This window comes from Euprymna scolopes, chromosome 13, assembly GCF_053919585.1.
Source record: "Euprymna scolopes isolate OS-2025 chromosome 13, ASM5391958v1, whole genome shotgun sequence".
Lineage (NCBI taxonomy): Eukaryota > Metazoa > Mollusca > Cephalopoda > Sepiida > Sepiolidae > Euprymna > Euprymna scolopes.
The window spans coordinates 91,240,560-91,254,057 of NC_136494.1; the positions used below are offsets into that span (position 1 = coordinate 91,240,560).

Below are 13,498 nucleotides of genomic sequence, written 5' to 3' on the forward strand. Positions count from 1 at the left end.
TTTTGCACCACTTTTATGTCAACTTCTGAAAAATAAAATCAAGAAATATCATTTCGAGAATTTTTCTTGATTGGAGTTTAATGACTATGAATCAAATTTAATGCAAATTGGAAATATTTGTCTAATTTGCTATCGGTTTTACATTGTTGAAAACTTCTACTACACAATATTTTCCAATAAGCTTTAAAAATGTTGATTTCAAAACCAAGTTGTCAGAGATCTTTATAAAATGTTTTCTATTTTTCAAATACATGTTTTCTTGTAAATCTCCATAGAAGACGTTTCATCACCATGATAGCAACACAGCCCGGGCCCTACGGGGCATGGGCAACAAAATTCAAAGTGTAGTATCTGTTCCAGCAGATGCTACAAGCAAAAACCATTGCCCTTGTGGCAATGAGTTTCTGGTCCATGTAGGGGGAAACTCTATATACCAAGAGACTCTCACTATCCAGCTCCCATTTCCCACCTCCAGGGAGCTGGTCCCCATTCCTCTTCCCCCTCCCCCTCTCCACATTAAAAAAACGGGGCCTCATGCCTAATTTGCTCTCGTGGGGAAGCAAATAAATACAACCATGATAGTAAGTGTATTTCTTCCTCCTCCTTTTTCTACTACTACTACTACTACTACTACTACTACTAATAATAATAATAATAAGAAGAAGAAGAAGAAGAAGAAGAAGAAAAAGAGGAAGATTGATGAGGGTGAGTACGAACCAGACTTCCACTAGAAGGATGTGGAGAGTACTAGAACCCTGAGGAAGTTTTTTGCCACTCAAATTCCAAAAAGACCACCAGTTGTTGCTAGCAAGAAATCAGTGATAAACTGTTGTGATGCAAAGTGATGTGAAATGGTTTTAAAATCGAGCTGCTGAGACAGAAAGTGCTTGAAATCTGGAAGACTCGTTGTTACTCGGACTACATGGAACACAGCTAGTTATTGCCAGTCAGCAATCACTGATGATGACGTGTTTGAAAACTCCCAGTGAGGAAATAATACTAATTAAGAAGAATAAGGAAGAGGATAAAAAGAAAAATATTTGTAGTAAACCAAGAAGTAATAATACTATTTATTTTTTAACTGCGGTTGGTCTAAATTCTGATTTACAATCATAGTCTCCAATAATATTTAGAACAAATTATCTTGTTCTTTTGTTTTTGTTTTTTTTCATTGGCAATACATTTTGATATGGTCATTTAAAGTAAGTTTGTATAAACTTTATTAAAATGAACTAGAGGTAGTTTTCTCTTTAAAATTAATATTTGATCAAAAACAACCAAAAAGCAAAAAAAAAAAAAAATCAATTCAACATATAATCATGTAAATTTTTATTACCTTTGAACGTATTTTTATTAATTTTGTAGAACTGTGATTTAAGTTATGGTCAAACTGCAATAAATTTCTCGACTGGTTTTTGAGTTTCTATTTGGGATGTATTTTCCTTTTATATGCATCTATGAAAAGCTTTGTCCGTCTGTCCATTGTTCAGTAGATCAGATGATTTTGCTTTAGCTTAAATAGGATTTTAATTGCTCAACGCCTAGATTGTATGAATTCATCCTATTTGAGATGACAGCAAACATTTTCATAAGACGCTCTGTCCATTGATCAGTCTGCTATGCTTAAGTTTGGATAGCGTTTTTATCAGTCTTTAATGCATAACTTTGAAGAGCACTTTTTGTTAGATAGCAATTTTTAAGTTTGAAATATCATTTATGTTAGTCTCTCATACGTAAATTTGAAATATAATGTTTGTCTATCTGTCTGTCATACTTACGTTTGAATAAAACTTTTTATCAATCTGTCATTTTTCATTTTAAATATATTTTTTATCAATCTGTCATGATTAAATTTGAAATAACATTTTTTGTCCATCCACTATTTTTTTTACTTTGTAATATATTTTTTGTTAATCTATTACATGGAAGTTTGAATTTAAAAACTGTTTTTGTCAATCTATCATTTTTTATTTTAAAATATAATTTTTATCACGCTGTCATGCTTAAGTTTGAAATAACATTTTTTTGTCGGCCCATAATTCTTTACTTTGAAATATCATTTTGGTTGGCCTGTCACACTGAAGTTTTAAATAGCATTTTTTTTTTGTCAATCTGGTATTCTTGAATTTTGTCAGCCTGTCACGCTTAAGTTTAAAATATAATTTTAGTCGGTCTGTCACACTTCAGTTTAGAATATCCTGTCATGTTTAAGTTTTTAAATCGCATTTTCAAAGTGCTCATGCACCGCTATGAAAGCTTCTATCTATCATTAATGGATCCGTTGGGCTTAAGTTCGAAACATCATATTCATTGTGTAAACACGTCTTATTTTTTTAACATTCTCTTTCTTGTATAAATAATAATTTTCTTCACATCCAATAAACATTGATTATTCTAATCTGAAATAAATTTGAGCAGATGACAGTATTATTATTCCTTGCCAGCAAGATTTTCTAATCGTGTGCCAAAGTTTTCATTGAATAACTATGAGAAATGTAATTAATTACCTGAGTGAACAGGTGGACCTGGTATCAGTTTTGCCTGTTTCCTCCTCTTCCTCCCCCCTCCTCTTCCTCCTCCTCGCTTTGCCTTAGACAGAAATTTCATAATGCAAATCAACTCACATATGTCAAGCTCAAAATGAGCGAGGGGGATCGGGCATTTGATTTTAATGAAGGACTGAAATTAACTTTTCAGAAACCGAATGAATATTTGGAAGCGACTTTAAAACAAGCGAGGACAATTATCATTTACCTAATTTATTTACGATACGAATAATTTTTCACTTTTTTACATCAACGTGTAACGATTTTAAACGGCTAATCAGCGCTAGACCTTCCTATATAAGCTATTGCTGAAGGACAGACACGTTTAAGACATCATTTTGACAAAACATTTCATCGAAGGCAAAACATATTTTGCAATTATTCCTACGCTTGATTGTGAAAAATTTCTCAGGGGAAAGACCTAAAGTAAAAAAAAAGGTATTACAAAAATCATGTCACAAAATAACATGGTTCCATTACGTTACAAGATAGAATAGCTGCATTATGTCATATAATGGATTGACTGCACTATTTCACAATAAAGACTGGCTGCACTATGTCAGAAGAGAAACTGGATGCACCATGTAAGAGGAGAGACTGGCTGCACTATTTCACAAGAGAGACTGGCTGCATTATTTCACAAGAGAGACTGGCTGCACTATTTCACAAGAGAGACTGACTGCACTATTTCACAAGAGAGACTGACTGCACTATTTCACAAGAGAGGCTGGCTGCACTATTTCACAAGAGAGACTGACTGCACTATTTCACAAGAGAGACTGGCTGCACCATCTCAGAAGGGAAACTGGATGCAGCATGTCAGAAGAGAGACTGGCTGCACTATTTCACAAGAGAGACTGGCTGCATTATTTCACAAGAGAGACTGGCTGCACTATTTCACAAGAGAGACTGGCTGCACTATTTCACAAGAGAGACTGGCTGCACTATTTCACAAGAGAGACTGGACTGGCTGCACTATTTCACAAAAGAGACTGGCTGCACTATTTCACAAAAGAGGCTGGCTGCACTATTTCACAAGAGAGGCTGGCTGCACTATTTCACAAGAGAGGCTGGCTGCACTATTTCACAAGAGAGGCTGGCTGCACTATTTCACAAGAGAGACTGGCTGCACTATTTCACAAGAGAGACTGGCTGCACTATTTCACAAGAGAGACTGGCTGCACTATTTCACAAGAGAGACTGGCTGCACTATTTCACAAGAGAGACTGGCTGCACTATTTCACAAGAGAGGCCGGCTACACTATTTCACAAGAGAGACTGTCTGCACTATTTCACAAGAGAGACTGGCTGCACTATTTCACAAGAGAGACTGGCCGCACTATTTCACAAGAGAAAGTAGCTTTACTATATCATAACGGAGACTGTCTGCACTATGTCACAAGATATATTATATACACTATCGCACAGGATAGACTGATTATACTTTGTGACAATTAAGCCTCGCCACACTTTATGACAAGATAGGCTGGATGCAATATGTTGCAAGATAGACTGAATGCATTATATCGCAAGATTGATCGGTTGCAGTTTCTTATGTAAAGAAAGTAACAAGTTACACTCAACATTTTTCAATGAAATAATGAATCATGTGTTCAATAAAAATTGTTAAATGTAGTTTTATTGAAATATTTTTTCTGGATAGTTATTATTTGTTAAGAGTAATAGTTATTTTCTGTACGGAAAATAGAAGAAATCAAAAGATCTGAATGGAACAAAAAGGAACAAATATTACATTTAGCAGACGTCGTTGTTATATCACTTGTGTTTTTGTGTTTCTTTTTATTTTACAATAGTTGTGTCTCTTATACAAGAGCTGAACTAATTTATTAATTTATGTTCAAATATAATTCTTGAAATATTATGTATTCTCATGAGATGCAATCCCATGAAAATTATATAAGTAGCCAACTGGTAAATTTAGTCTAGGACAAACAAACACGTACATACCAATCTGGTCAAATCAAAAGTTCGACAGAATTCACTCAAGTTAATAAACGTGGTGCATAAGTCACTTTACAATTTTAAAATAAAGTTTTTATCAATAAATTAATTTTGGTTTACATGACATAACTTTCATATATAAATAAATCAAAATAAAATTCCAATCTTTAAACTATGCAATATAAAAAAAAAAAAAATTAATAGCGTACACTCGTTTACAAAAACGATATTTTATTTTAAAATGGCAAAGTTGTTTCTGTGCCACACAGTGACTAATGCGCCACCCTTTAAAAAAGGCATTTTTTGTGTGAGTTCGTTCCCTATGGACTCCAAAATAGCCAGGCCAATGTTTTTTGTTTTTTTAATTAAACACAAATGCACTTTAGGTCTCTTTGAGTGTTCTTAGACAGACTTTGTATCAGAATGCCTCAGATAAGTATCGAAAATCCATAATCGAAAAAAATCCCACTAGAGAAAAAAAAACAGTCTGATTTCGACCAAAGTTAAAATTTTCCATGCAGCCGAACACCATATAAGGTATTAGAGAAGGTTTATTACCACACAAGCCGAAAGGGCCGATATATTAAATCAGCAGTGGGGTCTTTGATAAGACTGGGGGGTGCGTTGAAAATTAATACTTCTTTTTAGAGAACAATTGAACCATTTTACTTCATTTTTGCATTTTATACTTTAATTATAGCCATTGTATAAAATATTTTTATAAGATCAACAGATTCTCTGCAGTGCAATGTAGGCTATAATGTATTATGGAATAAGTCACTGTGGGGAGACATGTGAAGCTTCCTGCAGGTGCACTGCAGTGAGCCCCCAACTAGAGTAGGCAATCAATTAATTTTTTCACTCATTGTAAACAATTTGAAACATATGACGATATTTTTTAGATATTGTATTCTTTTCATTTATATTATTTCTATGTTTCAGACTATATTCTCATTTTGGTAATTACTATGTTCATAATCTTTGTACGCTTGTGCTGTCCGACTTTTTTTTTTGGTGCCTTTTATCATGTTTGAAAATCTTTTAGGAATTTCGAACTGAACCCTTTATTTAATCCACTAGGGTAAACTGCTCTCATTCCATGTTGGCTGTAACTAGCTAAGTTCTTGCTGTGAATATTTTATGGAGGAGAGGGGATAAAGAGATTAGAACTCGGTCGAGTACGAAACATGAACACAAGGATACAGTTTATAATTGTTTAATGAATGATGGGATAATTGAGTATACATAGCGAGTATAAGTTTTAGTTGAGGTCGATGGTTCTTTTAGCTCCATGTTCGAAATCGCTAGAATGACTTCTGGTTTACAGAAAATATCGTTTATTTTCGGAGAACTGGAATTCAACAATAAAAAAAAAAACATCAAATATTAATCTTTACAAAAAATATGCACCATGAATCCTGGCAGATTCAATTCTAAGCTGGTAGGTTAGATGGGACCAAGTTTAGTATGTTTGAGTCCTTGTGCAGTCTATCTACAGTCGATTTGAAAGTGGGCAGAAACCAGTAATCCAACAAATTCCTATGTCAAGACATCCGTGTCATCGATTGGCTAATTACTTAGTGATAAACCTTGTCTATTTACACCAAAAATAAAAATACACCAGCATATGATTGCTACACTGGGACGCTTAATAAGGGAAATTTATCCCAGTGGATAAAATTTCAAAATTCCTCAGAGATTACTGACTTTGACTACAGGAACCTGAAGAAGATCGGAGATTACAACGACTGAGAGATTGTGAACATAAAAAAAAAACAAGATTATAAAAATTGTCTAAGACAATAAATAAAGTAAAAAAAAAATATGGCTAGATTGACCGATGAAATGCCATCAGTTTCATCTTGTATAATCGCTCAAAAAACAAGCAAGACGTCACTTTAACCATTCGTTATTGCAATGAAAAAGATTTACATAAAAAATATTGTGGTTCAAGAGAAAACACAATATTCATCTGAATGACAACATAATTCTACATTTAATGAAAAGAAAAGACAAGAACGAGGAAATATAGAATTAAAAATCATCATCATTTCCTCCTCCTCTTCTTCCTCATCATCATTTCCTCCTCCTCTTCTTCCTTCTTGTACTTTGTCCTTTTCTTATGTTTTTTCTCTTTGTTATTCTTGTTCTCTTTTCTTTTTCTTTATTTTTGCTTGCCTTCTTTTTTCTCCTCTTCCTCCTCCTTCTTCTTCGTCCTTTTCTTTCTTTTATCCCCTTTTACTTTTTCTTTTCCTCCTCGTTGCTGTTCTTCTCCTCCCCCTTTTCGCCCTCTTCCTTCTCCTCCATCATATTTTATTCTTTTTCCTCCTTGTCGTTGTTCTTTTCGTTCTTCTTTCCCCTTTACCTGTCTTCTTCTTTTCCCCTTCTTCTTCATCATCTTCTTTTACTCTTTCTTTTCTACCTTATTACTGTTCTTCTTCGTCTCATTCTTCTTCTTCTTCTTCTTCTTCTTCCCTTCTTTCCCTTCCCATTATTCCTCTTCTTTTTCCTCTTTTTTTTACTCTTCTTCCCTCCTCCTCCTCGTCCTCATTCTAAACTTTAATAACCTAGAGATTTCTCTTTATCCGGTTCCTTTGTATGAAACTATTTCAAAGAACTGCCCAATTCATAACCATAATAATTCTTTACATCTAAAATCCAAGTTTCTTTTGACAACAAAATTTAAGACTTGATTCCATTGTAAACAAAGACGATTATATTATTCACAAATTTCCATCTCGTAAAACGTGAGATTTGCACCTTCTGAGCAACCTGCAATTCTTTAGATGAGTTCAAACATCTTTGGAAGAAGATCAGTTTGTCACGATTCACATTGAAAAGAGATTTTCATAGCTAAATGCTTACACTGAATTGACTCATCCGAACTCAGATTAGTCCAAGCATCTTTTGGTCGATCTGTCAGGCTTAAGATTGAAATAGACATCCCATGTTTCAGTTTTAAATGGTATTTTCTTTGGTCTGTCATACTTGTTGGCGTTTCTGAATTTTTGAGATGAGGATTGGTTATTCGTATTATTTGGATTCATCGGACTACTGCTCTAATCTTGAGTGCGATTTTACAACGTTTCGGTCGATGTAACCGCCGACCTTCTTCAGGTGTGTCTTATCCAATTGGGAATGTTTCTGTTGAACTCGGGAATTTGGACGGAATTTTAAGCGGAACCCTTTATTTACTTCACAGGTGTAGTCTACTTGGAAAGACCAAGTGTAAAAAGTGTGGGCGACCAAAAAATCCAATTGCGAATTACTTAGGACCTCTATCCAGTCATGGCTGACGGAACAAGAGCACGCTACCCCCGTGAAATAAATAAAGGGTTCTGCTCGAAATTCCGCTCAAATTCCTAAGTTTGACAGAAACATTCCTGAGTTCGACAAGATACACTCAAAGAAGGTTGGAAGTTACATCGACCGAAACGTTGTGAAAATCACACTCAAGATGAGAACAGTAGTCCGACAAATCCAAATAATACGAGTATTTGTTGACATTAGCATTTAAATTATTCTGTCAGTCTTAAGTTTTAAATATCATTTTTTTCTTAATAATAATAATAATAATAATAATAATAATAATGAAACTGTATAATTGTAAGTTAACCTTCACTTGCATTCCTGCCTTGTTCCCACTTTTTTTGTGTGTCACCATAAACTGACGCCACGCCAAATTATCGAAGAGGGTCAAGGAGGATGGAAAGACCGAGAAGATAAAGCACTAGCCAGAACTCTGTTGAATTGAGTGCCTTGATGGAGCCCAAGATGACAGCTGAAATCTTTGAACAGTCATAACTATATCTATCAACACAAATTTGAGGATCTTGGTGTCTATTCCTACATTTTTGTGCGACAAAGAACACATTAAGAAAAGTAGAGATATCACTGAGCTGTTAAATCATTATGAAATTGGATTCTTGACCTTGAGATGTTCACTATCACCTCATACACAAACACTTACGACAAGCAATAGTTAAAATAATTTATTTTTAAAGCTATAATGATAGCAAACTAATTAGAGTTATTATCCTATAGTACTCATGTTTTTATAATCTTCTAATTATATCAAATCCTAATTATGCTTAATAGAGCTTTATATTTCAATTACTTGATTACATTAGTTAATAACACTTTTTCTGCATAGATCAAGTTTTAGAGTTCCAATTTTAAATGTCATCCTCCTCCTCAGTATCAACTTCTCAAGTGTTGTTTGGATTGTTACAGTTTTCACTCTAGCAAGGGCCACATACACCAGTGCAAGGGAGTCCATAACGTCTGCAGCTGCATCGAGATACTCCGTATCCCTCTGAACAGTTGCAATGGATAATTTTGAAAAGTTTGTCAGGTGCAACATTGTTTTGGGTCATAACTGGAACTAACTGATCATTCTCGAGTTTCCATCCTTATTCTATTTGCTTTTCCTATCCATACCATAATTTGTTTTCTTATCAGATTTCAGTCCTGAGATCTGTTTTCGTGGAATCATATGGTTCGTCTGTTTTCCAGGGGTGACAGAGGCAATGACACCCATTCCATGACATGTCCCTTTGCCATTCAGAGTGATAAGATTGTGATCCACATTTTTAGCCACAAAAAGAACAGGTTTCCAGCAAATTTACATCTTCACATAGAATATCTATCAGGTTCCACATAATCTGCTGCATTTTTTTTTTTTCAAATCTCATAACTTCTATATATGAGCAGCGAAACCCCATCTCATAAGGAGTATCTACAATGAATTTTGAACAGCCAGTCCCACTTTTAGCGGTGCAATGATAGCTCATGGGCGAACTGCCTGAATTATGGCATGACAAACTGCAGTAAACTTGCGTCTTATGTCTTTCCCAGTGAACAATGTTTCCAGTGCTATTCGCAGACTAGTTGGAATGAATGAAAGTGCTTAATCAAGCTTTAAATCCTCACAACTTAGATACTGATTCTTCATAGTGAAATCTAAGACTTGATATCACTTTTGATTAATATGGCAGCAGTTTCAATAATAGTACATTTTTGGGATTCTTCATTATCTTCCTGGCACTTTCCTTTGTAATCTGATCTCAGAATCAGCGATGTTTGTTCTTTCATAGTGACAATATCGTGCAAGCCTCCTCCTTCAGAAAATATGATTAAGTCCTTAAAGCGCTCTTTAAGATGCTTTTTCAAACTGTAATTGTTATAGGGTTCAGAATCAGGATTGGAAAGATAATTTTCTATTATGAGGATCAAAGTTAGTTGTTCCTCACTGTTTAGTTCTAGGTAAGCACACATTTTCTGAAGTGATTCATACTAAACTTCATCTTTAGGACGGCCTGGCTTTCTGCGGTTGGCATCAGGAACAAGCTAGAACTCAAAAGGCACAGACTTGAGGTTCCTGAAATTTGTACTACATGATCATCAAAGGACATCTGCTGCATATAAATCTCGTAAATGGTATGCAATGCGACCCTTTACAGTCAGTCCTGAATAATATGAAAGTGATTCACAGATGTCCTAAATTGTTTCAACAAATTTGTCTGTGCGTACCAAGTTAAAGTTTCACTTGTCCAAATCAATTGTACATCCACAGAATATGCAGTCCTTTGCGCTATCAAAAGCTCCACTTGAGCCTCTTGTTGTTCTTCTTCCTGGCACAGGAGCATTACTTTTCTTTGAAACATGGCCTTTAATGTTTTTTTTTTACATTAATGTACTGTTGACGACAGCTTTTCATGCACTTTCATGCCAGCTTCAAATACAAGGTTGTCTTTCTGTTTTACACTCGCATCATTAATTCCTTTTCCCCTTTCACTGAATCACAACCCAATTATCACTCCTCAATCTTCTCCTCGCAGATTGGACGAGAAGCTTGACTGACTATGCTTGCGCTCATTGTTGAATCATATCTGAAATAGAGAAAGATGCGAATTAGTTATGCAGTTAGATCCAATCAAATATATAGAAAATGCCACTGCTATCTCCAAAACATTGACATATCATAGGCCAACATCATTTTTCATGATCTTAGTGTGTGCTTGGCTCCCCAAAATGTAGGAACAGACACCAAGATCATCAAATTTGAGTTGATAGTTATAGAGTTATTATCATTCAAATGTTTCGGCGGCCATCTTCGAAAAACACATTTTTCCGTGGGTTATACTTTGGTAAACTTTTAGTATGTTAAAAAGTACGTTAAAACCTACCAGAACCAGTTGAGAAACCTTTTGTTATAATTTTTCAGGTGGGGGATGAAGGGGTATTTTCCATATATTGACCCTACTAATACCAGGCATCTATAAAGGATTCGGTTTTAGGCTCGCAAAAAGTGTACTAAAGTTCTTCACATGAACTCATAGCATAAAGCTTACAGAATCATTTGTTAACAATTAGTCCTAGGACTATATTTTGGAGGGTGAATATCCTCAATCTTTACTAGTAATAATAATTAGCAAAAACATACATTAACACATCTACTAAGCTATGACCGATGGGATTAAAGTCATATACTTCTATGGATTAAATCAATTCAAAATTCTATCCATGTTCTCCAATTAGATAAGATGTACCCGAAGAAAGTTGCAGATTACATTGGCTGAAACGTAGTGAATATGACAACCAAGATAAAAATAGTCGTCTAAATAATGCAAAAAATTCAACATTTTATTCATTTTTCCATACTGATTTAAAGAGGATTTTCATTGGTCTGTCAGGTTTAGGTATGAGAAAAAAACGTTTTCGTTGGTTTGATACATTTTGCTTTGAAATTGTCATCTCTAAACATACATAGCAAACAGACATAAAAATATGTTATATGAGAATGATACAGAGCATGTGTAATGTCAGTTTTGATGACAGTCTAAGATCTGAGGACCTCAGAAGAAAATCAAATCGAAAACGGCATAAAGGAATGTGTGTAGTACGGGAGACACATCGAAAAACTGGATGAGAGTTCTTGGTTTAATAGGTGTACGAGAGTAGGTTTAATTTATACGAGAAAGCAAAGAAAAAACTGACAGGAAGCAATAAGCATGGACAAGAGGAAAAATATAAATAAAAACCTAGTCAGAGATAGGTTCGTTTGTATATCAATTTTTAAAAGTCGTCTTGCCGACAAGAACGAGTAAAATAGATGTCAAACTGATTAAAAGAAATAAAGAATTTGCGATTAATATTGTTTCTATCATTAAAATATATTTTTCTGCATTCACAGAAAAAACATATATTATTTTATTCTTGAAAAGAAAGTACAAAATAATGCTCACCCTGCATAAAGAAATTGTTTTGTTTAGTTTTTTTTTTTGTTTTTTTTAAATTTTGTTCTTTGTTGATGCCGTTCTTATCTTAACGTTTCTTTTTTGTTTCTATTTCAGAGTGTGACGTTCGTGTTGTGAGCACAAAGGAATCGAACGGAACTATATCCTCGCCAGGCTACCACAACAACTTTCCTTCGAATGTCACCTGCCATTATTATATCGACGGACTGATGGATAAGCAAAACTTGGAGAAAGCTCGAATCAAATTCATGGACTTTGACATTCCTGGTTCCATGCCATAGTAAGTCACCATTTCCAAGCTTTTCGTCGTTTACCTTTTCAAAAGGTTTACACCATTGTTTCAAAAATTGTGATAACACCATGAATAAATAAAAATCCCTTTCTAAGTGTTAAAGCTCCCAACTTTGCAGCATTATACAGAACGAATGAACTGAACGTAGTTTTGTGAGAGGTTGTTAGTCTATCACTGGTTATAGTCTCTCAGCCAGTCTGAATGAAGTCTATGCTAATATAACCTAATATTTACAAATGTTTACCCATCTTAATAGAAACCATGTTCAATGATAACAAAAGAAATTTAGCCTGACGAATAGCTTCCTGAAATGAAACACAAACGTTTCTGTACATCTTACTTGCCATATTTTTATAATACTAGGTAGTTCTACTCTAATGTTGAACATTAAGTAAATACTAAAACAAATATAATTTATATTATCTAAATATGAATCCATTTTTTTCATTTATATTTAGAAATATATTACCTTGTATGAAACTGTGATATATAGGGTTAACAATAATTTATATATAGGCATTTTCAAATATTATCGTAATTTTGTCTTGTTTGGACTTTGGAAACGCAAATTCCTGTTCTTAGCTGAACGGGTCAAATTTAAGATGGATGCTTAAGAACCTTCCAACGTGAAATCAGATATCATTTTTATGAGGGGAGGGAGTCATTTTCTCTGATTTTCATCTTTAAAGTGAGTTTTTAATGTTTTTGATTTTACGTTCTTCTCATTATTCTTAAACACCTTTCTTCCTGTGACGTTTTTTGTTAATGTTTTTTTTTTCTTTTTGGTATGAGTTGGAAAACGCACATAAAATGCTGAATAAGAAAAATTAGCATTTATCGAAATAAAACTACAATTTTACTTATGATTGTAGAGTGATTCTTTCTTTAGTCCTTTGAATGCAACATACTAGTATGTATATGCATTATATATATATCTATATTATATATATATATATATATATATACATATATATAATGTATATATATATATATATATATACATATATATAATGTATATATATAAAGTTGAGAGTTTTTCTCAGTCTGCCATTGATATTAAAAGCCTACTTTTTCTATTTAGGAATTATTAAAACGTACATGATATACTCAGTGTTATAGATATGCAAGCGACTACATGAATGTTAATTATTCGCATATTCCTTTGAAAAACAAGTGATAATTAATTACTTATTCATTTTTATGTATTTTATTAAATGATGGGTTCTGTTTCACTATTAGGTTGAATTCTATTTATGCATAGTTTCTACATTTTGCATAATTGCTGCGTATGTGAGAAACGTCTCTACCAAATTCCTTTTTGCATATTTGGTCTAGGGAGTTGGTATTTGATGTATAGTGTACTTGGACCTGTACTTTGTATTGGGTTTTCATCTGGCAAAAATTGCTGTTAAGGAGACAATATTGAAAACAAAACAGCA

The 13,498-nt window shown here is 33.8% G+C and overlaps 1 protein-coding gene across 8 annotated transcripts in view; it reads left to right on the forward strand.

The window, feature by feature from the left end:
- Positions 1-13,498, forward strand: part of LOC145292083 (dorsal-ventral patterning tolloid-like protein 1) — a 2,157,643-nt gene that overhangs the window by 1,554,966 nt on the left and 589,179 nt on the right. For all 8 annotated transcript variants that reach the window (XM_080138158.1, XM_080138152.1, XM_080138155.1 and 5 more), the window contains one exon: positions 11,864-12,047. In XM_080138158.1, the coding sequence (XP_079994284.1) occupies positions 11,864-12,047 (184 nt within the window). The remainder of the gene's footprint in view (positions 1-11,863; positions 12,048-13,498) is intronic.